The sequence below is a fragment of the Dysidea avara genome, chromosome 8 (genome assembly GCF_963678975.1).
Source record: "Dysidea avara chromosome 8, odDysAvar1.4, whole genome shotgun sequence".
NCBI classification, from domain to species: domain Eukaryota; kingdom Metazoa; phylum Porifera; class Demospongiae; order Dictyoceratida; family Dysideidae; genus Dysidea; species Dysidea avara.
In genome coordinates this window covers 4,460,956-4,488,715 of record NC_089279.1, presented here as the reverse complement: position 1 = coordinate 4,488,715, position 27,760 = coordinate 4,460,956, and the positions used below count along the sequence as shown (strand labels likewise).

At 38.2% G+C, this 27,760-nt stretch overlaps 1 protein-coding gene across 1 annotated transcript in view; it reads left to right on the top strand.

Annotated features, from left to right (window-relative positions):
* The window catches only part of LOC136263913 (uncharacterized), a 69,896-nt gene that overhangs the window by 18,734 nt on the left and 23,402 nt on the right, over positions 1-27,760 (top strand). The window contains exons 7-9 of the mRNA XM_066058536.1: positions 10,758-10,808; positions 10,858-10,911; positions 13,519-13,567. Coding sequence (XP_065914608.1) covers positions 10,758-10,808; positions 10,858-10,911; positions 13,519-13,567 — 154 coding nt within the window. The remainder of the gene's footprint in view (positions 1-10,757; positions 10,809-10,857; positions 10,912-13,518; positions 13,568-27,760) is intronic.

Genomic DNA, 27,760 nt, shown 5'->3' with positions numbered 1-27,760 from the left:
GTTATTATTATACTTGGTTTACCCTGTAGCCATGACAGAAGTTTGATCTTTTTGACGTGAATAAACGCTCGTAACTCCTTGAATATTACTCAGATTCACAACAAACTTGGTACGTGAATCCACTGTTACATGCTCTTCATTTGTGCCAACATACACCACGGGCACGAGTGCTTTGCCTGATATATGTGCACAAGCACGAGGGCCACAGGCCCGAGTGCGAGTGCATATATACAGGCAAAGCATGAGTGGGCACGAGTGCTTTGCCTGATATATATGTGCAAGTGTGTATATACAAGCAAAGCACGAGTGCCCGTGGTATGACTAATACGTTCTACTTTAGCATGTAGATTCACCTAATTGGCAAAATCTTTAGTTGCTATACCCTTCTCTTATATAGGGAACCAAATAAGCTGTGATTGTGGGATTGAATTTTTCCAAACAAACTGTGATTGTGGGATTCAATTTTAATACATCAAACAGTAGTTTGGTTTTATTATTGCTAATATAGCAATTTTAAGAGACTAGTGTTAATTATGTTACTTTAATTGCTACATTTACAAAAGTAAAAAAATAAAATAAAAAAGCTACTGTCCTTCTGGCAAAGTTTCAGCCTCATGTGCCAATAACTTTTGGAGCTACAGCCCTACAAAGTAGCAACAACAGAAAAATCGATTTGTACAGCAAGTATAGGGAAAATAAATTACAGGCTTTTATTAAAATGGTTGTAACTTACGAACAAATTGATGTACTGGGCTGCAATTTTTGCCATCATGTTTGCAATGGATAGGGGAATCATCTACTGGGTAAATTTGTCCTTCTGTCACCTTTCTTCACTGCATACAATGGAGAAATTTGTGAAAAAAAATCAATAGTGTACAATTGCTTCAATGTGACGTAAACAAACGCTCGTAACTTGCGTATCCTTGGGTCTACTGCAACAAAACAAAGCTTTTCCAACTCCTCTTGAGTAGGTGAGTAAGATGATTTATTGTTAGTCCCTTCCTTCACTAAGAAAGAGGCATTCAAAAAAAATTACAGAGCAAATTTTTTCAATAATATACAAATATTTCACCCATTGTTTTCAATGCTTTTTACTGGAAATTTAGACTTGCACTATTGTGTCGAGTTTTCGCAGATCCAGTCACACATATATATAGAAGGGGGGCCACGGGGGCTGTAGCCCTTGTCAAAAAGTTGTCATTGAACAATTGTGCTGATTGTATTACACCAAATGGCTATCTATACAAATGCTTAGCCACCTGCAATTCCAGTAACTTAACTGGATTCTATTACCATACGTGTACAAATTTTCAAGGGATGTAATTTTTGTGGATTTCGCAGTTGCTTGGCTTTCTGCAAAATTTTCATCCCTGAAAATTAACGATTGTTAAGGTTAGCTCTATGCTTTTTGATAGTGAAAATTGGGTGATCCTTGAAAATGTAAGTCCAGAAATCCTGAAATTTGTTGATCCACGAAAATTATGTACCTCGAAAATTTGTGTGTATACAGTACATGGATCAAGATCGTTATACCCTAATAGAGCAGTCATCATTTACATAACAATATACTAATGGTGACTACTAAAATCACTCTCAGATTCAATTTTGAGAGTCTAAATCTCAAAAAATTGAGGGTGGTATGTCTCGGGGCAGACCCCTTTATAGGTCCACTGGATGCTAAGCCTCAAGATCGTGATAACCTAATACAGCAGTCACCCTAATACAATAGTCAAACTAATTTTCTGATAAACTGCTAAAATTACTCCCAAATTCAATTTTAGAGGGTTTCCTGTGGGGGAGGTGGAGGCATTCCCCCAGACCCTCCGTTGATTTATACATCTTATGGTTTAAGCCAAATGTACAAGAAATAAATAAAGTGCCTAGACGCAGGTGTAGATTGGCATGCTTTGCACACTGAGACATGTCATCCATTATGCAATGACAGAAACTAATAAGTATATATATGTGGTAGTTGTAATATGGGCACGAGTGATTTGCCTGAAATATACGCACAAGCTCAAGGGTGCAGCCTGAGTGCGAGTGTGTATATTTCAGGCAAGTCACAAGTGCCCATGTTACAACTAATATATTCCACTTGGGTTAATCACCTGCAAGTGTACATGGAAACTGCAGGAATGCTTTGTGAGTGTATTTATATGGGACCATGTGAATTTTGATTGTGGATAACATCGTAAGAGCAACGACAAGGCACTGCTGAGAGGCTGAATTTAAGTGTATCATCATGAGCATGCAGATCGCTTCGATTGTGGGTACACAATTAAACACAGGAAGCCCTAATACGAGCTGAACAACTCATAGTGAAGCTTAAGTGCACTATAAAGTACTTACTATACTAGCCATGAATAAACTATAGCAGTGAATATGTTTGCAGCGCTATAATGGCCTAGCCAATTAAGTGTCACGCCCAGTCACTATGCGTGTGTGACATCGCGCCAGGTGTCAAAACAGCAATATAAAGACGATTTAAGTGCACTAAAGTGCTTAACTTAAACTTTACTAGCCATGAATAAACTGAAGTAGTGAATCAAGACACACGGTAGTGTGTCGTGCGGCCCAAGAAGCCGGCGCGCCACACCGTGAGTATATTGACAGGAAGAACGAAAACGTCATTTTCACACCTTTGTATCTCGGTGATCCCTTATCTGATTGGAACCAAATTTGCTACACAGTTGCCCGCCAGCCAAGGGAGTCTACATTCCAAATTTGAAGGAAATCGCTCCAGCCATTTCCAAGATACGAGCTGCCAAAGTTTCGTTTTTTTTTCTTCGTTTTTTTTTTTTTTTCTTCTTCTTCTTCTTCGTCTTTTCGCACACTTGCAAAAATTGCTATAACAAGCAAACGCGTACTCCGATCGCCTTCAAATTTGGCACACAGAAAGGGAGTCCAAAGGCGAATCCTAGCATCAAATTTGGTACAAATCCGATGAATGGTTCAGGAGTTATGACCGATTATTCGCGTAAAACAAGATCGATTTGTTGTCACGCCTACAGGGTAAACCGCTTCATGGAATGAGTTGAAAATTGCTATGTAGATGGAGTAACCATCGTAGGAGTGCCTTTTGGTGGTTTGAAAGGAATCGAGATAAAGACCACGGAGATATGACACAAACCCCAACCTGTGTCACAATTACGCGATCGATTTTTATGAATAAAAAAGTATTACTTTTCACGCCTACTAGGCAAACCGCTTAGAGCAATGAGCTGAAAATCGGTGTATAGCTGGAATAATCTTCATAGAAAGTCCTTGCAGTAGTACAGAAGAATCGGAATACAAACCACTGAGTTATGATTCGAAAGCCAACTCCGTGTAGCAAATGCGAGATCGAGATACTCTAATAGAACAGTCACCCTAATAGAGCATTCGGCTAATTTATTTACTCCATTATAGAATTTTATTACATCACAAGTTATTCTGTAGGGAGTTCAGCTGCAAACAGTTAATCTTATAGACAGTTCAGCAAGAAGACAGTCACCATGTGGAGAGTTAAGCAAATATACCACTATAGAGATTCAGAACATTACAAGTCACACTGAAGAAAGTTCAGCTATAAACAAGTCATGCACTGTGTAGAGAATTCAGCTACAATTAAGTCACTCTCTAGAGAATTCAGTTACACAGAATTCAGCTACACACAAGTCACTGTGGAGAGAGTTCAGCTACAAACAAATTACCCTTTAGAGTGATCAGCTACAAACAAAACACTTTGCAGGGTGTTCAACTGCAACAAATCAATTACCTTTAGAGCGATCAGCAATGAACAAATCAACACAAATCTACCTGTAGAGAGATCAGCTAGAAACAAATCACCCTGAAGAGAGTTCAGCTACAAAAAATCACCCTGTAGAGACATCAGCTAGAAACTAGACACAATGTAAGGAGTTCAGCTACAAGCAATCACCCTGTAGAGAGTTCAGCTAAAACAAATCAGCCTGCTGAGAGATCAGCTACAAACAAATCACCTTATAGAGAATTCAGCTACAAACAGATTACCTGTAGAGAGATCGGCTACAAACAAATCAACCTGCAGAGAGATCAGCTATATACACACAAATCAACTTGTAGAGAGATCAGCTACAAACAAATCACCCTGTAGAGAGATCAGCTAGAAACTACACACAATGTAAGGAGTTCAGCTACAAACAAATCACCCTGTAGAGAGATCAGCTACAAACTAGACACAAAGTAAGGAGTTCAGCTACAAGCAAATTACCCTGTAGAGAGTTCATCTACAAACAAATCAACCTGTAGAGCAATCAGCTAGAAACAAATCACCCTGAAGAGAGGTCAGCTACAAAAAATCACCCTGTAGAGAGATCAGCTAGAAACAAATCACCCTGAAGAGAGGTCAGCTACAAAAAATCACCCTGTAGAGAGATCAGCTAGAAACAAATCACCCTGAAGAGAGGTCAGTTACAAAAAATCACCCTGTAGAGAGATCAGCTAGAAACAAATCACCCTGAAGAGAGGTCAGCTACAAAAAAATCACCCTGTAGAGAGATCGGCTACAAACAAATCAACCTGCAGAGAGATCAGCTACACACAAATCAACTTGTGGAGAGTTCAGCTACAAACAAATTACCCTGTAGAGAGATCGGCTACAAACAAATCAGCCTGTAGAGAGTTCAGCTAAAACAAATCAACCTGCAGAGAGATCAACTACAAACAAATCACCTTATAGAGAGTTCAGCTACAAACAAATTACCCTATAGAGAGATCGGCTACAATCAAATCAACCTGCAGAGAGATCAGCTACACACAAATCAACTTGTAGAGAGATCAATTACAAACAAATCACCCTGTATCAAGATCAGCTAGAAACTACACACAATGTAAGAAGTTCAGCTACAAATAAATCACCTTATAGAGAGTTCAGCTACAAACAAATCACTCTGTAGAGAGATCAGCTAGAAACTGGACACAATGTAAGGAGTTCAGCTACAAGCAAATCACCCTTTAGTGAGTTCAGCTACAAACAAATCAACCTGCAGTGAGATCACCTACAAAAAAGCACCTTGTACAGAGTTCAGCTACAAATAAATTACCCTGTAGAGAGATCGGCTACAAACAAATCAACCAGTAGAAAGATCAGCTACACACAAATCAACTTGTAGAGAGATCAGCTACAAACAAATTACCCTGTAGAGAGATCGGCTGCAAATTAATCAACCTGCAGAGAGATCAGCTACACACAAATCAACTTGTAGAGAGATCAGCTACAAACAAATCACCCTGTAGAGAGATCAGCTAGAAACTAGATACAATGCAAGGAGTTCAGCTTCAAGCAAAATCACCCTTTAGTGAGTTCAGCTACAAACAAATCAACCTGCAGTGAGATCACCCACAAAAACGCACTTGTACAGAGTTCAGTTACAAACAAATCACCCTGTAGAGAGATCAGGTAGAAGAATTCACCTTGTAGAGAGTTCATTTACAAAGAAACCATCATATAGAGAGTTCAGCTACAAAGAAATTACCCCATAGAGAGTTCAGCTAGAAGAAGTCACCTTGTAAAGAGTTTAGCTACAAAGAAACCATCATGTACAGAGTTCAGCTACAAAGAAACCACCTGTACAGAATTCAACTACAAACAAATCACCCTGTATAGAGATCAGCTAGAAGAAGTTACCTTGTAGATAGTTCAGCTACAACAATTCACCCTGTAGAAAGATCAGCTAGAAGAAGTCACCTGGTAGAGTGTTCAGTTACAAAGAAACCATCATGTAGAGAGTTCAGCTGCAAACAAATCACTCTGTAGAGAGTTCAGCAACAAAGAAACCGCCATGTAGAGAGTTCAGCCTCATACAAACCACCTTGTAGAGAATTCAACTACAACAAATCACCCTGTAGAGAAGAAGTTACCTTGTAGAGAGTTCAGCTACAAAGAAACCACCATGTAGAGAGTTTAGCTGCAAACAATTCACCTGTAGAGAGTTCAGCTAGAAACAAATCACCCCGTAGAGAGATCAACTGGACGAAGTCACCTTGTAGAGAGTTCAGCTACAAAGAAACCATCATGTAGAGAGTTCAGCTGCAAACAAATCACCCTGCAGAGAGTTCAGCTACAAAAAAATCACCCTGTAGAGAGTTCAGCTAGACGAAGTCACCTTATAGAGAGTTCAGCTACAAAGAAACCATCATGTAGAGAGTTCGGCTATAAAGACACCACCATGTAGAGAGTTTAGCTGCAAACAAATCACCTGTTACAGAGAATTCAGCTACAAAAAAACCATCCTGTATATAGTTCAGCTACATTTCAAGTCACCCAGTAGAGAGATCAGCTGCAAAAAAATCCTGTGGGGAATAATGAGCATGTAATAAATATATGTATATAATTTGTATAATTACTAATAAAATCAAAAATAATTGAAGTACTAAAATTCTTCTTTAAGTTCTTTTCTTCTTCCTGTGGTAAAGAAAAAAACACATGGGTTAAAAAAGCCCCAAAGCCAGCCATAGGCCGGCTTTGCAGTATACAAATACAAAAAGAAGTGATATCTAATCAAAAACAGCCAAGCTGTAAAAAAAAGGTGCGGCCCCCATAAAGGCCATGGTGAAAAAAGATGTGAAATCCAAAGTGGCGGCCAAGAAATGGCTGTGATGGTAGGTTAATGGTTACATTTTAATAACGGCAATTCAGGTGAATTTTGTGCCGCTTGGTCTTGGCACCAAATTCACCTGAATTGTTGTTATTAAAATGTAACCATTAACCTACCATCACAGCCATTTCTTGGCCGCCACCTTGGATTTCACATCTTTTTTCACCATGGCCTTTATGGGGGCCGCACCTTTTTTTTACAGCTTGGCTGTTTTTGATTAGATACTATTAACACTAATGGCCAAATCAATTAAGTGCTACGCCCAGTGTCTGGACATCACCACGTGACTATTGAATGCAACATAATCAATATAAACTAACCTGTGACCTTCTTCATTCAGTAAAACAATGAACTATCTTCTTCCCCAAGTCCATGATCTATGCTTTGGTTCACTTTACAAAACTAAAACCCACTATCGATCCTGTGAAGTGTTGCAATATTAAACCAGAGGAAATCACACAGTTTCATCAAAGAAATCGAATGATTTTTGAGAATGCTTAGAATACATTAATGAGAATAGGAGGTAGTATATACAAGTTATATCACTCCTAGGAGGGATATAACTTGTATATACTACCTCCATTTCTCATTAATGCATTCCTGAGCACTAATAGCAATCCACTTATACACCTTCTCTTCCCTTTGAAGTGAGGTGTGAAAGTGGCATATGTAGTAGTTGTAACATAGGCTCGAGTGATTTGTCTGAAATATACACACGAGCATGAGGGCGGAGCCTGAGTGCGAGTGTGTATATTTCAGGCAAGTCACAAGTGACCATGTTACAACTAATATATTCCACTTGGGTGACTCACCTGCAAATGTGCATGGAAACTGCAGGGATGCTTTGCGAGTGTATTTATATGGGACCATGTGAATTTCGATTGTGGATAACATTGTAAGAGCAACGACAAGGCACTGCTGAGAGGCCTAACGTAAGTATATCGTCACGAGCATGCAGATCGCTTCGATTGTGGGTACGCATTTAAATACAAGAAGTCCAAATACGAGCTGAACAGCTCATAATGATGCTTAAGTGCACTATAAAGTACTTACTATGCTAGCAGTCTACATGCTAAAGTAGAACAGATTAGTTATACCACGGGCACTCGTGCTTTGCTTGTATATACGCACTTGCACTCGGGCCTGCGGCCCTTGTGCTTGTGCGTATATATCAGGCAAAGCACTCGTGCCCGTGGTATAACTATTACATATATATATATACCACTTTCACACCTCACTTCAAAGGGAGGAGAAGGTGTATAAGTGATATAATAGCACTGCTATCAGTGCTCAGGAATGTATTAACGAGAATAGGAGGTAGTATATACAAGTTATATCCTAGTTATTGTCTAAAAAGTGAAGTATTCATTATGCTTCATTGTCAGCTATGTTCAATCGGTTACACAGCTTTTCGGATCAAGAACTGTTCAAAAAGCACCTCTGCAATCCATGCATATACCAAAAGAAAGAAATGGTGCCGCGTGCCCAGTTATATTAATTATCATCTGAAAAATGAAGTATCCATTACGCTTCATTGTCTGCTATGTTCAACCCGTTACACAGCAGTACAAATCAAGAACTGTTCGAAAAGCACCTCTGCAATCAAAATAGCCACTAGGAAAAAATACGGACGATTTCCGTTATGAAGGGAAGCCATTTGAACATAGCTGAAAGAGAAGCGTAATGGCCACTGCACTTTCAAAGCAGTAATCGTTAGTTGGGATGCGTGTTCAGACGAAAACATTAATTCTGGTGCCATCCTTACTTTTGATGCAGTATGTGTGGGTTCACCAGTTATAATAATGTTACAAAAAAGTAAACAACAAATGTAAGGTTAGCTGAATTAGGGATTAAATGTTCACTAGTATATCTGCAGGTGTAGGTGACCTCCCTTGTTTCCCTGCTTTTTTTTTTCTATGATCCCTAATCAAACTTAAAATTCTTAATTTTTCCCTACATTTGTCTAGTTACTCTTGTCTGAAGGCATCAGGCAGGCAGTTAGTCAGTCAGAAAATTCCATTGAATAAAATTTTTAAAAACATTTGTAGCTATCTATTTATTGGAAGTATTTAGGGTCGTACTGAAGGTACTTTTAGACTTGTACCTAACCAATACTGCCAAGGTACCAGGATGGTATTGTGAAGCTGGTTTTAGGGTGATATTTTTGGCCAGAAAACCCAAACCTCCATGACCCCTAATATACAGTACTATCTTACTGTATGATAATAGAGTTTGCAAAATGTATAAGAAATCTATATTAACAAAGTATTTTTCATTGTGGTTTTGGGCTATTAGATTTCCTATTACTGTCGGAAATGTCCAGATATTTCTTGAAATTTACATGTTGGCCTATAATGGAGTCTATATTGTACCATATATATATATAGTATTTCCAAATATGAAAGGAAAGCTAACACAGGTTACACAGAGACCTTATCCTGGTCTGTAAGCGTTACAGTAGTCAGGTATGACAGCAGTTGAAGCAACAATCTTGGATTAAAATTAGTGAAAATTTGCTTAGGTACTAGTGAATGAATTATTTAGATTTTAACACTTTTCCTAGGAAGTACCTCTCTGTTTTTTGCTAGTTTAGTACCTTCACAGTTACTTACAGTAACAAATTACATGAGAACCTGATCTTACACAACTTCTAATGCATTATATGGCAGTGGAAAACCATGCTTGCATGATAACAATTAAAATTAAAACAATGTGGTTTAAACATAGAATATAATCCATTATAGTTGATAAGTCCAGCCCTGCACAGCTTACCTGTAAATATCATGCTATTTATATACCAACACATCACATTAATTTTAATCTGACAACATGTCATGTGTTCTCATAACTATAATGTATGTGTAACACTTCCACTTTTAAATTTGACATTTACTTGAGATTTCCTTAGTCAAGGACACATGGCATGCCGTTAGCTTTTCTGTACTATTCAGAAAGTTTACATTTGCTTAGTCCAGAACACATGGAAATGGTGTACATATGTACATGTAATATGTCTATAACTATACGTATATTTTGAGTAGTATAGGAAAGTGGCATGCCATGTGTCCTTGACTAAGGAAATCGCATATTAAATTTCTGAACAGTATAGGAAATCTCACCGCATGCCATATGTCCTTGGCTAAAGAATCTGATGTAAATGTCTGAATACCATGCAGGAAATCTAACAACATGTCAAATGTTTGGCAGAGGAAATGCCCAGACGCATAAAATTTCTAGGAAACATCACAACATGTGACATTTACGGTATGCTGATTTACTCCAGGGTTTGATATGGTAAATTTAACACTGACATTTCCTGTATGTTTCCATGCAGATATTCGGTCTGGAAATGTCACTTTTTCCTGTGTTAGAAGCTACTCACCTAGTTGTCCTCTTTGTGTTATTCCATTGTCTGCTCAATGGCTGACATGTGGTGGGTAGAAATACATATTCATGCATTGCCCAAACAATTATTGTACTGATCATTCATCATTTAGTAACTACCAACTACTTGAAACTTAGCAACTACACTGAGCCTAGTCTAACTTGTTCACCCAAACCTATAATCAAACACTCCATGTCACTCAATACAACAAGTCAAAGCATCTTGTATCATTGAACTGGTTGGGGATCAAAACCATGAGCAAACTGCATTTCCATAATATTCCCCAGGCAATATGTGAGTTAAATCCCAGGCGGTACCATTGAACGCCCATGCTATATAGTGCAGGGGAGAATCCACACTTTTTAAAAGGGGGTTCCACCCTGGATCACAACTTCAGCCTAGCTGTAAGTCGAAGACCAAAAAAAAAACATCTTTAGCTGCCTCTCACCAACTACATCTCCTTATTTTATTTATAACTACATAGCTTACTATACTGCTCCCCTAAAAATACTGTGACTGCTCTGTTAGAGTATCTTGAGTAAGAGGCTCTTCCACGAAAGCGGGGTTCCATGGATTTGAACCTCCCTAGATCTGCCCTTGTAGTGGTGTATGTCTTGTTAACATGTGCAATTTGTGATATGTACATTGGCCTTTCCCTTGATCTGTGGTGTGAAAGTGGTACATATTGAGTTGTAGAAATTAATTATTAAAGTGAGCAGGATTGATAATAATATTGTGATGTCTTGCTTTCATAGACCAGGACAGGAGTAATACAGTATTTTAAAAAACTGCGAGAAGAATCGAAGGTACGAATAAATACATGATTCATTTTTGTTCATTTATTCATTAAAATAGGCAAAAAGATTGGAAAAAGAAGCTTTTAAACAAAAACACAAAGAAGAATTACAGGTATGAATAACTAATACGTGATTATTCCCTCACTAAAACTAGAGGTTATAGTTTGAAATATGTGTATGTGTTTAGTAACAATAGCATCATTGCAGCCAATTGCTTTTGATTTTCACATTAGAAAGGCTACACATGCTTTTTCTTCTCAGGTCAACTGGATTTGAATAGTATGCATGTGTTGGAACTGTTAGCTGTCATGCAATCTAGTATACGTATTAACTACTACATTCCTTAAGCCTTACACTGAATAGTCTATTTTATGTACTTGTATACATCTGTGAGTACCGTTCAGTTGTTGTTCATATTCATTTTGACATAATTTCAATGATTGTATGTACGTATGTCATTCAGACATGGGTCAAGCAGTTAGGTCCAATGCTTAAAGCGCATTCTCAAGCACCTTAAGCACAAGCACAGATGTTTCAATTACAAATAAAGTACCTGATTTAATTACCTAATTACTTGAAATATTAGGTAACAATTTACATCAAAATCATTGTAAAGTTAGTGTCTTAATTAATTATTAATTGTCATTTTAAGTATCCATTTCGTTAATGTCTTCAGTAAAGTTGAAAAAGTGCTTGTTTAATGTCCACTTTTATAAATGCAAAGAGCAATGTATCAAAATGATTTGCCTGATAGCACTTTTAATTTTGGCTGTTAAATAGGGCTGTACCGATACCACATTTTACATCCGATACCGATATCTGATATTTATTGTCTATTTCTGATACAAGTTTTCTAATGAACTGATATTAAAGTCGAACCAATATGCATTACAGCATAATAGAGTATGTAGCATGATCACTGTGGCTGTGTTAAATTTCTACAATGGACCTATCCGCAATGACGTCAAAGCACAAAATGGCGGTCGATAGTGTGGACACTTGTACAGAGGGTATTGGGAGAGATGACATTTCGCTATGTTAAAGTTTACATACTGCAGCAAGGGGCAAGGTGAGGCATGCATACTTAATTACAAGACAAATGAGCATGGTTTTGCATTGATACCAAAACTTAAATCTTGTTTCATCTGGTGGGACTGTTTCACATTGCCACCTCACACTGACTAGCCTCTTACCTTTACTATCTAATAGTTCCATGTCATGAAATCCGCAAACTAAGCTCATTTGAGTGATTACGTACATATGAAGTTCCCACACTATACACTGCCATTTTGTCAATTATGACATCATTGCGGATTAGGTCCATTCATATGCTTTTCAACAATTAATCCCTTTATTTGTTGGTACTTATGACTGTTCACAAAAGGTTTTTATCCAAACTTGTCTGTTTTTACCAGTGCAGTGCAAATTATGGAACAAAAATATCAACCATTAAAAAAGTGGTGCAAAAAACCCTCAGAAATAGAGAAAAAAAACTTAACAAACTTGGGACTTGAACCCGCATGCACCAACTCATTCATGTTATAAGAACTGAACCATTTGACAACTAAATCACTTTGGTCAGTAAGGTGATTTTCATGGGACATGACTAAAACACGGAACGGACTGGGAAAACGGACTCACAAACGGACTGGAAAGAACTTCCCTGAAAACGTTTTTCTGCCATAGAAACTCACTAAATCGCTGCTACAAAGAATATAACACGTAACATCAGCCTTAAACAAACCTCTAAATGTGTGCTCGAGCCGCCATTAAACCCTGGGATAATTTACAAAGCGACAGTCTGCCAGTGTGAGCGCCTGTGACAGCGAAGTTGTCAGTTAGTGCTGTTGTAAACAAGTTTAAACAAACAAAATAACACAGACTGTATTTGTAGTAGCCCGGCAGTACTTGCCAGCTGATTAAATACAACATGGTTCTGTCACGAAGCCTACCTGTCTACCTGTCACCTGTAAAACTGAAGATCAGCCGTCAAACTAATTGCAGCAATTAACCAGACTATGAATTCCAAGTAACATAGTGTCTTAACAGGCTTAAAGCTTGTGTCTTGTCTTGTTTACACATGCGAAAGGGAAAGTGTGCTTTTAATTAAACACAAAATGAATTTAATTTCAGACTATCTTTAAATGCAGGGCTAAATATTGGCTTGAGCACACTTTGACATCGTGTTCAGACCAGTTCAGAGGTTTGTTTTAGGTCGTTGTTGCGTGTTACATTCTTTCTAGCAGCTATACAGTGAATTTCTATGGCCAAAAGATGTTTTCAGGCAAGTTCTTTCCAGTCCGTTTGCTAGTCCATTTTCCCAGTCTGTTCCGTGTTTTAGTCATGTCCATTTTCATGGTATTTATACTATTAGTGCATATAACTTGAGTGAAATATCTGTATTGTAGACTTACAATTAACCAATCATGCAGCATTATGTCTGTGCTGGTAATTAAGTACTTTATGGAAATACTTTCAAAGCACAAAGGCTGCCAGCTCTTAAATGCTACAATGAATTTAACATCTAATCATAGGGCTGTACCGATACCGATATTATATTGGTAGCGATATTATGAGTATTGGTATTGGTCAATTGCAAGTCTACAATACAGATATTTCACTCAGTAACAAATACTTGTAAGCACTTGTAAACACTTCAAAACAAGTGCTTATAAGCTCAAGTGCTTAAGTACTTGACTCATGATTGATGTCAATACAGGAGAACCAGAAAAAGGAAGAAGAACAAAGAGAACGCCAGAGATTACTCAGTATGTTCAACAAGCTAATTGTTCATAGGCTATACGTAACTGTATGTTATAAAAACTAAAACTAGTATATCATACAGTACGATAGTACTGTATATTAGGGACATCGAAGGTGTGGGGGCGATCCATGATATAATATAACCCAAAAACCTGCCGCGATTTTTCCTCAAAACGATGTGACAGTATTGATTGGGTAAAACCAATCCCAAAAGTGTCTTCAGATCGACCCGAAACGTTTCTGTCAAGTTGCTACACAATTTTTAAAAAAATTTAGTCAATGGAATTTTCTACTGCCTGCCTGCCTGACGCCTTCAGTCAAGCGTAGCGGAAAACTGGCTACAGCTACAGCCCTAATTCTTTCGCAGAAACGTTTCTAGATCGCTTAAGAAAAAACCTTTGGTATATTGATAAACATACAATGCTTGCGCTATTGTCTTACCTTTTATCCTTCTTTACCATGGCCATCAGTCAAGGTTCTACCGCTGAGTGTTAATAGACTACAGTACGGCTTCCATACCAGTGTATATTGCATCAAGCTATTCGAATACTCGTGGTCGCCGGTTGTACCTAAAACACACGCGTACGTCAGGCTCGCTGTTGATATCGATCAGAGAGAGCAACTCACGGCGAACTAGATCTCATTCCTTAACTTTAAACCTTGTGTGTTCTACGATCAATGCATTTAGGCACTCATTCTTTGTGGCTGTGCCATTTCTATGCAACTTCTTACCTCCAACAATTTTGTCACAGCCAACTGCAGGCAGTTTTAAGCATAAGCTTAAACATTTTCTGTTTTGTAAATAGCTATATCATTTCTTATTTGTAATTTGTTTTGATTGTGTATATGTATGTATGTTCTGTGTATGTATGTATGCTCTGTATGTGTATATGTATGTATGTTCTGTGTTGGGGACCACCTAGTACAGGCTAACTAGCCTTTTGTGGAACTCTTCTTTGGAAAAATTGATAATAAATAAATAAATAAATAACTATATAGCGAATGTGTAAGTCAATAAATATAGTTAATTAGTAACAATGTCAAATCGAGTTGGGTCATCCAGGTTCTGCTTTACAGATTATTTGGGTCTGACCCTACGTGCTAAATTAAATGTGTACCACACGTCATAGCGTAGCTCTTGCTTCTTTCGTGAGCCACGCCCACTTACGTAAATTACGGTCTGTAGACATATGGTAGCCACGTCCATTCATCAGTGTGTAGGTATGCACAAATCCATGCCTACTTACGTAAATTACTGTCTGTAGACATATGGTAGCCACGCCCATGTAGATATGCACGAATCCACGTCCATTATTGTCTGCTGGCTTATGTAGAGCCACGCCCACTGATCAGTTGTTATTGTATGAGTCATAATCTAGTATAATTGTGCTGTGAGTAACTCAGCAGATATTTAGTGGTCATGAGCTTGCAAAAAAACTTCACAAACAAGTATAAGAAAAAATTGGGAATTTTAAATTAGATTAGGGACAATGTATAATGCTGCAATAAAAAGTACTGAAACAAGCTGGATCAGAGTAGTACGTAATGTCCAAATACTGTAAAACAATAAGAAGTGAATATCCCTACTGTGCTACACTCAATGCACAGTAGGGATATTCACTTCTTATTGTTTTACAGTATTTGGACATTACGTACTACTCTGATCCAGCTTGTTTCAGTACTTTTTATTGCAGCATTATACATTGTCCCTAATCTAATTTAAAATTCCCAATTTTTTATTATACTTGTATATATATATATATGTTACCATCTCAGCGAAAACCTGTCTAGTCACACAACTTCCAAATTTCTTTTTATTTTCTCAGCATTATTTGCATAGTCCAAGGAATGGTTCACCAAAATTTCAGTCGATTATTGTGAGTTGTTTTGGAATTACAGTGCTAGAAAGTAGGAAAAGCAAGGAAATCGATTTGTACAATGACTATTCTAAAAATAAACTACAGTCGCTTACATTAGCAGCAATAACTTCTGTTTGGATTAGTCTACAAAGTTGGGATTTGGTTTACAGCGTTCAGCATGGATTGGCAGATCAGCCAAGGTATAGTTTTAGTCCTGTAATCACTTGTGCATAGGTGTATGAAGGCAGTTTTATTGAAGAAATGGCAACGATTTTGTTTACGTCTACCGCATTGTAAACAGATGCACACAACACGCAAATCATTGGGGTTACAGAAATGAAACAAAACTTTTCAAACTCCCCATGTGTAGGCGAATAAGATGGTATATAGGTTTAATCGATTTAACACTTCCTTTCCTGAGTAATGGCTTGATTAAAACTTGCATAAAATTTTCTTTGTAAGGCCACATAAACATAATTATTAGTTTCTCATCCCTGCCTGCATGGCCATTTTTCTTACCTCATCAAGGTTTTATTGCACTACTGGTGACTGAGTGCAGCTATCCGGCACCTTCTTAGTTGGTTCCTTGCTAGAGCAGTCTAAGATAACTGCATTCTGAGTCATTTTAGCTACCTAATTCAGCTAACTAGTAGTAAAAAACAAAAATCCACCCTCCTGCATTGCTATTTTGAGTACAGGAGCATGAGAAACTAATAATTAAGTTTATGTGGCCTAATACGTGTAATTTCACCAATTTTTAAACCAGGCACGCACCTGGTTTACTGAAATTGTTTTCGTAAAAGTGTATGTGTGTACCTATTTACCTATCTACCTATCTCCCTATGTTTGTCCGTACGCACCCACATGAGCAAAATCGTTAAATAATGGTAAAAGCAGCTTTTACGTAAGAAGTAAAAGCAGCTTTTACGTAAGAAGTAAAAGCGAAATGAAGTCTGTATTAAACTTCTGCACAGATGAACATTGCTCTGAGGTGGTTTCTTTTCAGCGGACTGAAATATGGATGTGGCGACTTTCCTCAGACTGCCTTCCCCTTGAGGTTTTCAGGCATTTAGCAACTGAAAAACAATGGTGCAGGCCTCGTACACTACCAGGAATAGCCTATCGCTTTGAGCTGAAAGGGGGGCGTATAACTTACGCACGCAAACAAAAATGAAGAGCAGCTTTGAGGCTTTGTCGAGAGAATTTGTTGGAAAAAACATGTTAGTCACACTATAAAACAGTTTAGAGGATGCTTCTGTGTGTAATATGTTGGTAAAAGCGGTTTGTTTACCAAACGTTTCCTTAGCAGTACATAGCAACGTAATTGAACAAATTACGAAAATTTCATGAATTACAAAATACGAGAGTTAGCTAATAATATTATTGCACAACCCAAAACTCTCTATTGTAAAATAGTAATACATAGTTGTTTAATTCATACTGTCTATAGTTATTCCAGATGAGTTAGCTAGCTGCATGGCACCTGGTTTTTAGAAGTAGCATGACATCAACTTGTTTAAAATTTTGTTTTTCTTAATACGCATGCTTGTGCAAACTAGACTGGTTTTCACACACACACGCACGCACGCACGCACGCACGCACGCACACACACACACACACACACTCACATATATATATCAGCGTTGAAACTGGGTCACTACTGCTGACCCGTATGACCCACTGACCCAGATAGCAATCCGGGTCAGACTCGGATTCGACCCGGACTAATTAAAGCTGAGGCGTGCGCTAAGAGCTATATTTTGGGTAGTCTCAAGTAAACGGGACTATGTTTTGAACGTTTGATTAATGTGTTGAGTAAATGAATAGTTCTGTGATAACTAAGCCATGCAGTAAGTTTATAATTTAAAGTCAGTCAGTGGGTTTGGTTCCATGTAGCTACTGTTAGTTAACAGACAGCAATTGGGTGTGGCTTTGTGCATACCTAGTATTACACTTTCTCGACATTAAAGTGGATGTGGCTCACAAAAGTACTTATCCAGCTGCAAGACTAGACTATATACAACTAGTACAACAATTGATTAGTGGGCGTGGCTTCATGTAAGTTTGCAGACAGCAACGGACACAGTTTCCTGCTACAGACTGCACCTACTACTAAATAGGCATGGCTGAGCATATATTTGTAACGTGATAAGTGGGCATGGCTCATGAAAGAGCCATGCGACTAGTGTTAATAAGTTTCCACGTTGTCAAACTAACAATTTTGTTTCTCATGTGATCCAATCAGGGTCAGACCCGGATGACCTGGACAAAATGTGACCTGGATGACCCGGATGACCCAACTCGATTTCAACGCTGATCAAGACACACGATAGTGTGTCGTGCGGCCCAAGAAGCCGGCGCGCCACACCGTGAGTATATTAACAGGAAGAAAGAAAACGAAATTTTCACACCTATGTAGCTCTGTGATTCCTAATCCGATTGGAACCAAATGTGCTACAGAAGTGCCGGCCAGTTAGGGGAGTCTACATACCAAATTTGAAGAACATTGCTCCAGCCATTTCTGAGATATGAGCGAACAAAATGTCATTTTAATTTCTTCGTTTTTTCTTCTTCTACTTCTTCATTTCGCACACTTCGCAAAATCCGCCATAAAACACGAATTCGTGCTCCAATCGTGCTGAAATTTGGCACACTTGAAGGGCTCATTAAGGCGGATCTCAGTACCAACTTTGGTAGGAATCCGATGAACATTCACGGAGTTATGATCGATTATTCACGTAAAATAAAGTCGAAGGTCTGTCACGCCCACAAGGTAAACCCCTTGAAGGAATGAGCTAAAAATTTCTATGTAGATGGAGTAACCATCGTAGGAGTGCTGTTTGTGGTTTGAAAAGAATCGAGATAAAGACCATGGAGGTATGACACAAAACCCAACCTGTGTCACAATTATGCAATCAATTTTTACGAATAAAAAAACTGTTAGTTTTCACTCCTACCAGACAAATCGCTAAGAGCAATGAGCTGAAAATCGGTGTGTAGCTGGAATAATCATCATAGTAAGTTCTTGCAGTAGTACAGATGAATCTGATTACAAATCACCGAGTTATGATTCGAACCCCAACTACGTGTAGCAAATGCGAGATCGAGATACTCTAATAGAACAGTCACCCTAATAGAGCATTCGGCTACGTTTATAACTTACTCCATTAAAGAATTATATTACATTGCAAGTTATTCTGTAGGAAGTTCAGCTACAAACAGTTAATCTTATAGACAATTCAGCTAGAAACAACTCACCCTGTAGAGAGATCAGCTAGAAGAAGTCACCTTGTAGAGAGTTCAGCTACAAAGAACTACCTTGTAGAGAGTTCAGCTGCAAACAATTCACCCTGTAAAGAGATCAGCTAGAAAAAAGAATTTTCCTTGTAGAGAGTTCAGCTACAAATGTAGAGAGTTCAGCTGAAAACAAATCACCCTGTAGAGAGTTCAGCTACAAAAAGATCACCCTATAGAGAGTTCAACTAGAAGAAGTCACCTTGTAGAGAGTTCAGCTACAAAGAAACCACCATGTAGAGAGTTCAGCTGCAAACATATCACCCTGTAGAGAGTTCAGCTACGAACAGATAACCCTGTAGAGAGTTCAGTTAGAAACAAGTCACCCTGTACAGAGATCAGCTAGAAGAAGTTACCTTGTAGAGAGTTCAGCTACAAAGAAACCATCATGTAGAGAGTTCAGCTGCAAATATATCACCCTTTAGAGAGTTCAGCTAGAAACAAGTCATCCTGTAGAGAGATCAGCTAGAAGGATCACCTTGTAGAGAGTTCAGCTACAAAGAATCACTCTGCAGATAGTTCAGCTACAAACAAGTCATCCTGTAGAGAGATCAGCTAGAAGAAGTTACCTTGTAGAGAATTCAGCTACAAAGAAACCATCATGTATATAGTTCAGCTGCAAACAAATCACCCTGTAGAGAGTTCAGCTAGAAACAAGTCATCCTGTAGAGAGATCAGCTAGAAGGATTACCTTGTAGAGAGTTCAGATACAAACAATTCACGCTGTAGAGAGATCAGCCAGAAGAAGATACAAAGATCACCCTGTAGAGAGTTCAGCTAGAAGAAGTCACCTTTTAGAGAGCTAAGCTACAAAGAAGCCACCATGTAGAGAGTTCAGCTGCAAACAAATCACCCTGTAGAGAATTCGTGAGCTACAAACAAATCGCCCTGTAGAGAGACCAGCTAGAAACAAGTCACCCTGTAGAGAGATCAGCTAGAAGAAGTTACCTTGTAGACAGTTCAGCTGCAAACAAATCACCCTGTAGAGAGTTCAACTACAAACAGATAACCCTGCAGAGAGTTCAGCTAGAGTCAAGTCACCCTGTAGAGAGAATCCTGTAAAGAGTTCATCTACGCACAAGCAAATCACCCTGTAGGGAGTTCAGCTACATTTCAAGTCACCAAGTAGAGAGATCAGCTGCAAATTATCCTGTGGGAATTAATTGACATGTAATAAATATATGCATTATATATATTATAATTTGTACATTTACTGATAAAATCTGCTTCATCTTTTTCTTTTTCCTGTGATAAAGAAAAAAATATAGGTTAAAAAGCCCCAAAGCTGGCCATAGGCCGGCTTTGGGGTATACAAATACAAAAAGAAGTGAAATCTAATCAAAAACAGCCAAGCTGTAAAAAAAGGAGTGCGGCCCTTGAAAAGGCTATGGTGAAAAAAGATGTGAAATTCAAGGTGGCGGCCAAGAAATGGCTGTGATGGTAGGTTAATAGTAAAAATTTTAATAACGACAATTCAGGTGAATTTTGTGCCAAGACCAAGCGGCACCAAAATTCACCTGAATTGTCGTTATTAAAATTTTTACCATTAAGCTACCATCACAGCCATTTCTTGGCCGCCACCTTGGATTTCACATCTTTTTTCACCATAGCCTTTTCAAGGGCCACACTCCTTTTTTACAGCGTGGCTGTTTTTGATTAGATTAGAATTTTTAGGTATCTAAGCAATAAAAAGTATTGAAACAGGAGATGAATGATGGTATATGTATTGTTGGTGGGAGAATCCCGATTTAGGTATTGAACAAAATGTTGTTACCATTATAGGAAATTTCTCACAGAGTTATTCTGTAATACCATGTTCATCTCTTGTTTCACTACTTTTTGTCACTTGAATTCCCTTAATATTTAATATACTAGTGTTCATATAGGCTTACTAGTATTTGTTTTAAAAAATTGTAATTTAAAAATAAACTAGAGATCTATGCAATTAAAGTAGTGTAACAAGAGATGAAATGATGGTATTACAGCATAGCTCAGTGGGAAGTCCCTATTTGTTCGCTTTGCCATTGAACAAAATAATTGTTGTAGTTAATGTGCCAAAGTAGGAACTCTCCCACTGAGCCATGCAATAATACCATCATTCATCCCTTATTTCGCTACTTTTATTGCATACAAAATATCTACTTCATTTCTAAATTAACAATTTTTAAAAATACTGGTTTGTTTAGTTATTTTGTTGTGAGCACAGATAGTTACAATGTACGTAAGTTGCGACTGTTCTATTGTATAATGAGTGGCTGTTGTATTAGAGTATATCTTGAGTCAGCCAATAGGTGTGCAGCTAGCTATACCAATAAGGCATCTTGTGTACTGTAGTAAATAGGTAGATTGTTAAGAGGTGTGGTCTCTGTACTCTATCGCTATTAGTCCACCTAGATCTTTATTGGATGGGCACAGTCATGAACCTAACTCCAACAGGTTTCCAATCATGAAGTTGCAGATATCTAGCTAGTACGTATATCTCTTGTAGTAATACCAGGACTAAAGCGCTTCTGAAATCCAGCTCTGAAATAATTCTGTTGTGTCTAAATATGCTGCTGAAAGAAAGTGTTGATACAGAAAATTATTAACACCACCTTGATATGGTTTTGTTGGATGAAGAAGAAGACAAGCAACTTGATTGAAGATAAAAGAAAAGACAAGGCGCAGAGGGCCTACACTTGTCAGAACCCTAAAAGGCACATCCCATTGGTGCATTTGTTATTGTGGCGTAAAATGGTGGCTGTGCACTGCTTTGTGGCCTCTAGACTTGCGATTGTGGTCAGTCAGGCAGTGAGACTAAAGTTTGAGTTTTAGTGATTTAAAAAAAAAAAAATTCTATATCCAGCTACCTGTAAGTGTTTTGTTATATATTGTATATTATATGGACTAGTACTATTGCATAAAGGTAATTCTCATCACGTAAAATGTCTCTAGGATGATTTTTAAAGGTAAAAGTTTGGGTAGCACACAAAATTTTAAGGGCAATTTCTACTTAAATGGTACTACCATACCATTTGATAGGTTTTAAAATTGTTTTAAGGAATTCTAATATGTGTTTGTGCTAAGGGTACCGCTGCTTAAAATCGTGCATAAAATAGAATTTGAAATGATTATGATTTTAATGATTTTTATAAAATTTCACTGGTTTCAGAGACACTGATATTGAATTGAATACATGGGAACTTTGACTTCAAAGCAATTATCCGTAAATCTGTAGAGTTTGCAAAAAATTACTGGCTATGTACACATTACTAAGTGTAGGTTAGAGACCTAGCATGAGGATCTTTGTGGATTTTAAAAACCGAGTGAAGCGAGGTTTTTAAAGTACACGAAGATCCAAGGGCGTGGTCTCTAACTGACTTAGATAACGGGGCCGGTTTATATGGGAACTTAGGTGGAGTCATTGTGGGATTAGATAATCTGTCGTTTCGAAATCGTCATTGTATATGGCCAATGAAATTTGACTTCAAAGTGTGAACATGTGTGGTTGATTTATGAGAAATGAAGAGGATTGAGCTTATTCCTTACCGTCCCAAACGCTCACCTCCTGGATGGAAATGTCCCATAAAGTTCAAATTAGGATAAGGATTGCCATGGGAGTCCAGCGATAGCAAAGATGACGAATTGTTTCTTCTGGCATCGCAACAATACAAAGAACAAGCTCGCAGAACCTTGATGGAGGAAGAAGCTAATAAATGTGACAACGATGAATTGTTTCTTATGGCATCACAACATTACAAAGAACAGGCAAGTAAAAACCAGATGGAAAAGAAGGCTAAAGAAAGTGTTAATGACTATCCAGCTATGACTACTACACTACAAAAAAAGAATTGATTTCCTTACCTTTAAGAGACTGTGGAAAGGTATGGAAATGTCAGATTTCCACAATATTATCTTACCTTTCCTTTCATCAGGAATGATCATATTTCCACAACTTTCCTGAAAAGATTCAGCCGTCTTTTTGATCTTTCCTTACCACTTAAAGGCTAGGAAAGGTTGTTTTTCCCAACAGTAAATGTGAGGAAATGTCACATTTTTACCCTCGTCCCACCCCTATATTCTGTATTAATTGGTTTAAATACTTCCAATTTTAAATCAACAAAAGGTCATCCATCCATACACAAAAATGCAACATAGTCAAATTACAAAAAATGTCTGTCTTGGGTGTTCATCAATACATTCTTTATGACAAACTTTATCAATGGCAGGCTCCTTGCCTGGACATTTTCTGTGTACTGTAAACGGAAAAAAATAGATGTAATGCCAAAACATTGTACAGCACGATTAAATACCTGTTAGTATTGTATCTTTTTCCAAACAACGTTCCACCTCATAAAGTCGTATCCTTCTATTAGTCATACCTAACAAAAACTATATTACTCTATTATAGAATTATCTTTCAAGAAACTCACCAGAAATAATCGATCTAGATGCCAAAACAGCTTGTCCTGGCAGTGATCAATACCTGAACAATCATGCTGAATGGTCCAATGCAGAGAATGCTATTGAAAAGAAGATACGTATGTGAACTACTGCTGGTAATAGAAAAACACATCACAATACCAGTACAAAATATTTTACAGCTGTACGAAGTGATGAATTAGGAGTCCTTGTATTTTGATAGTATGTTGTTATAGCAATACCTTGCTACCATAATCAACCTAGTAAATGCGACCATCTTCATGAAAACCTACCTAGTTTGTATAATTTCTAAAGTTCTTTTGGTTTTTTCGGGATTAAAAATTTTAATAAAACAAACTGAGTATGAATACATAAGCATATAGAACTGCATACAGTAGTACTATACAAAAGCAGTCTAAATTACCTGCCTCTTTAACACTGGACCACAGTAGCGCTACGTTTTTGTGTAGGCTAATGGCAACAGGGATACACTTATCTGATGTGTAGTAAACAATGATGTGCATGCAAAGGCTCAGATTTAAGCCACCTTGCGAATGTTTTGTTGGATTATAATATAGATAGCTGCTATTTTCATGTCATTGTATCCACAAGAAATCAAGCCAAATGTCACAGCATGGTGAATACTATGCAAAACTATACATCAGCATCAGGAATGTCAAACAATTACGCTGTCCTAAACTTCTAATAATGCCAAGGTCAAGCAGAACAAATACACTATATTTCTATAAAATACTCTGGTTGGTTGTAAGGACCTCATACAAGCTCTACCTTCTGTGTTCACCCTCCTAACCAGTAAAGTTGATAATACACTTGAGCCATGGGTACGTGTCATTACATGTATTATTACATGGGTATGTGTTATAACAGATTTTTGATCAAGAATTGGATTACAGGATACAGATACACAAAGTACCATATCAGTTACACTTAGAGGAGACACACATTCCATACTAACATCCAATACAGGTTTTTGGATCAAGAATTGGATTAGAGGATACAGAGACACAAAGTGCCATACCACTTACACTTAGAGGAGACATACTTCTTTACATACAATCCACACTAACAACCAATAATCACATTAACCATAACCACTAACCTGAAACTTTACAAGTTCTCATGTGGTTAGCTCATTCTTTGTCTTAAATTGTATCTCATCCCTAAAAGAAATGCAAAGGAGTACGTGCCATCTCATACACACAACTTATCTCAAACATAACCCTCAGTCATTCGCTTAGTTCATAAGTCTCGCGATCCGTGTTGCTTGAGGTGTTGCTACAGTAAAATCAACTACAACAAACACAGGCAAATTACTGATTGCCTCTATTGTACTTGGTGTCAAAAGGCAGCACGGCGGTACTGAAAGTCAGGAAACAGAGGTGACAGTGTTAGGCGCAATCTGTAAATTTGCGCAGTTTATAAATTGCGCTGCGCATTTTGTGAATTCATAAAATGCGCAACAATTTATAAATTGTTGTGCAATTTGTGAACTACCGTAAGAGCTGCGCATTTTGTGAACTCCCTGGATTCTGGTCCATTCAGTGTACCGCCGTTACGTTATTGGCCGATTCAAGTGCATAGCTATCATGGCTGCTCTTAGGGAGGTATAATAAGCCCCTTAATAGCTATGTTTACTCAAGGTTTTACTACAAGGAACATGCATGGGTCAAGATCGCCGTGACGCACTAACTTCCGTTTTCTATTTTGGGTATCTCTCCCTTGTGTATTATTATTATACTGGGCAGGCTGATTGTGCCCAGGGGACTCTGCAGCTGACCTGGATAAGGTGCACACTGTCTTTCTCTCTGCTGCCCTCTGCGTACTACTTGTGGTAGCAGGTTCATCTGCTGATATCTCTCCATGTGGGTTAGCTTTCATGGGCACAGGGACTACCGAGTCCAGCCTGTCGCTATACTTTTTCTAGCAGTTGTCCAGCACATACCAACACAGCGCATATGCTGCACCAGTAATGAAACGTGTATCAGCACATAAGGTTTGGTGCATTGTAACTCGTGTCCAACATCATGTCCAGTCCAAATGGTACATGTACTTAATAGTTTCACTCTCACATTATCCCATGCGTGCAGATGTAACACAACATGCGGTTACATAATGCCACCTCTGTGTGATACAGTTATTAGTGCAAACATGTAGTGTTTGCATGGAATCAGGTATGTTGTGTGACACATATCATTATACTCCAATACATTAGTTACAAAGGTGCAGCTCCATTTGATGAACAGCAAGCCCCAGAAAAGTTATATTCATTTTCATCTTGCCTGGCTGTAACCACATGTCTTCCTAAAGGCCGTTCATGGTACCCCCATGAGCAACTATTGCACCTGACCTATGCATGGAGTCCACACGTGAATACACAATTCGTTTACATAACTAGACCTCACCAATCAATTCTATCATCATCCAAACTAATCATTCCACAAGAATGACAATAGTCATCCAATGATTCTAAATAAACAAACATTATCTGTTAATGCGCATGACACATCATAACTCATTGGCACAACGGACAATGAAAAGAAATTCACCAATTCACCCATAGAACAACAAGCTAATTGTCATCTATATAATTTATTGACATTCTCATACGCAGTGAATGCAGAATCAGTGTCGGTTCTATAAGGTACAGATAAAGTGGATATTGTTACAACTATTAGCTATTATGCTAGCTAGTACCACAGTCATAACTAGTCATGACCACTTCATTATAGTATCATGATACAGTTTTGTATCGAACAATTTTTTGATGGTGATACGTGATACACAAAATGTACTATATCACAGAACACTAGTTGCTATGCCTATGGGGATCATGAAGGTTTGATCTTTCTTGCCAAAAGTATCAGCTAAAATCTAGCCTGACTTGCATGTCCTTCACAATTAACAGCTTGGCATTATTACAGAATTGGGAACCAGACTACTTCAGTACAGAATATTGCTATAATATAATTAACTACTCATCTCCACAACCACGTCCAGACTAGTGGCTATTAATTTTTTGTGATGCTTGAGAATATGATAGCATACATAATTCACTATACTTCCATACCTCTGCGAGTGTTTTCTTGTTGCCCACATGTCCATTTTCAGTTGAATGCACATGCTCTAATAAGTCATCAACTGTTGTAACTAAACAATGGTGGCCAAAAACAGTTTTGTCATTCTCATTCTGTAGCTAATTACAGACTTTGTGAAGGGCAGGCACAAACATGATGGATTCTTACCCTAATTTTGGCAAGCAAACATAGAATATCTTCCAACTTCAGGTCTGGGTAGTTTAACAAAACAAACTTCTTTGTCATATAACCCACTGCAGAATTTGAAAAGGTTGGGAAATCCGGCCGGCTTCTGTTCCAGCCATTCAAAACGTCTGTTAACTTTTGCGCCTTCTCCTCTGTTACTGTTTTGCTTTTGGATTTGTGATTGGGATCAAGATATTTTCCTCTACAGAACTTTTCAGTATCTCTCTGTCGTGACCTCTTTCGACACTGTATCTCCAACTAGAAACTCTGAGAGAAACTCACACCTCACATGCACTGCACGAGGAAATCTCGTGATCTAACACTTAGAGCGACAATAGGTCAACAACTGATACAACCGTATTGTCGCCCTTGCCATGTCAGCCAAGCCGGATAACTGCACAATTTATAAATTGTTGCGCATTTTATGGATTCACAAACTGCGCAGCGTAATTTATAAACTGCGCAAATTCATAGATTGCGCCTAACAACAGCGGCGCCACAATAGTCTGGAAGGCCACGGCAGGATTTCGGGTCCGGGCGTTCGGGTCGCCAAGCTGCAATCTTTCTCCTCCATTCGTGCGCCGCCATTACGCTACTTCAGCGTTAAACCTGAGCGTTTATTGCTCTAGCTGTAGACGTAGACCGCTGTCACCGTCATCCACTTCTTTGCCAAGTTACAACTTCTGTAAACTATAATAAACGAACATTTCCAAGAAATATTAGCGCAATAATACGCTATTGCAAGTGCGGATATTATAAAGCTACTCTGCCACGTACTCTGCGATAGCGATAATGACTTCAACTAGACTACCTGGTGATAATAGCCAAATAGGTAGACTAGATCTAAGTCACAGTGGCCATGCAGAGCGTCCTGTTCCAGTAATCGCTGGCATGGCAGCTTGACGTCTAGCAGTCCACTGTAGTCTAGTTCGCGAGTTGTAGCCATAGTTAGCCTCATTCAGTGGTGCACACATACACCAGTATTAAATTCTTAGCTAAATAACTTCGATTCCATTGCATACATTTAAAAACTTAACAACTTTAATTATTTTTGCTGTGCAATGTAAATATATGGAAAGTTAGAGGGCTTTGAAAGATCATCTTTCCATGAGTTTCCTGAAACAAGGAAATATACGTAAATCCGATCCGTTTTTGTAGTGCTAATAGCCGGTTTGGAAGTCCCAAATCTACTGCCCAAGTTGAAGAAAACAAGAAAGTCTGGCATCCCAGCGAAGATGTGAGGGCAAAATGTTTGGGCAACATCATTGTGGCGTGATTGGTCTGTGCATCGAAAGAGCTTGCCACTAGTTGAGGATGAAGAAGAGCAACACGTCCTTGAAGAAGATTTCACAACAATGACAG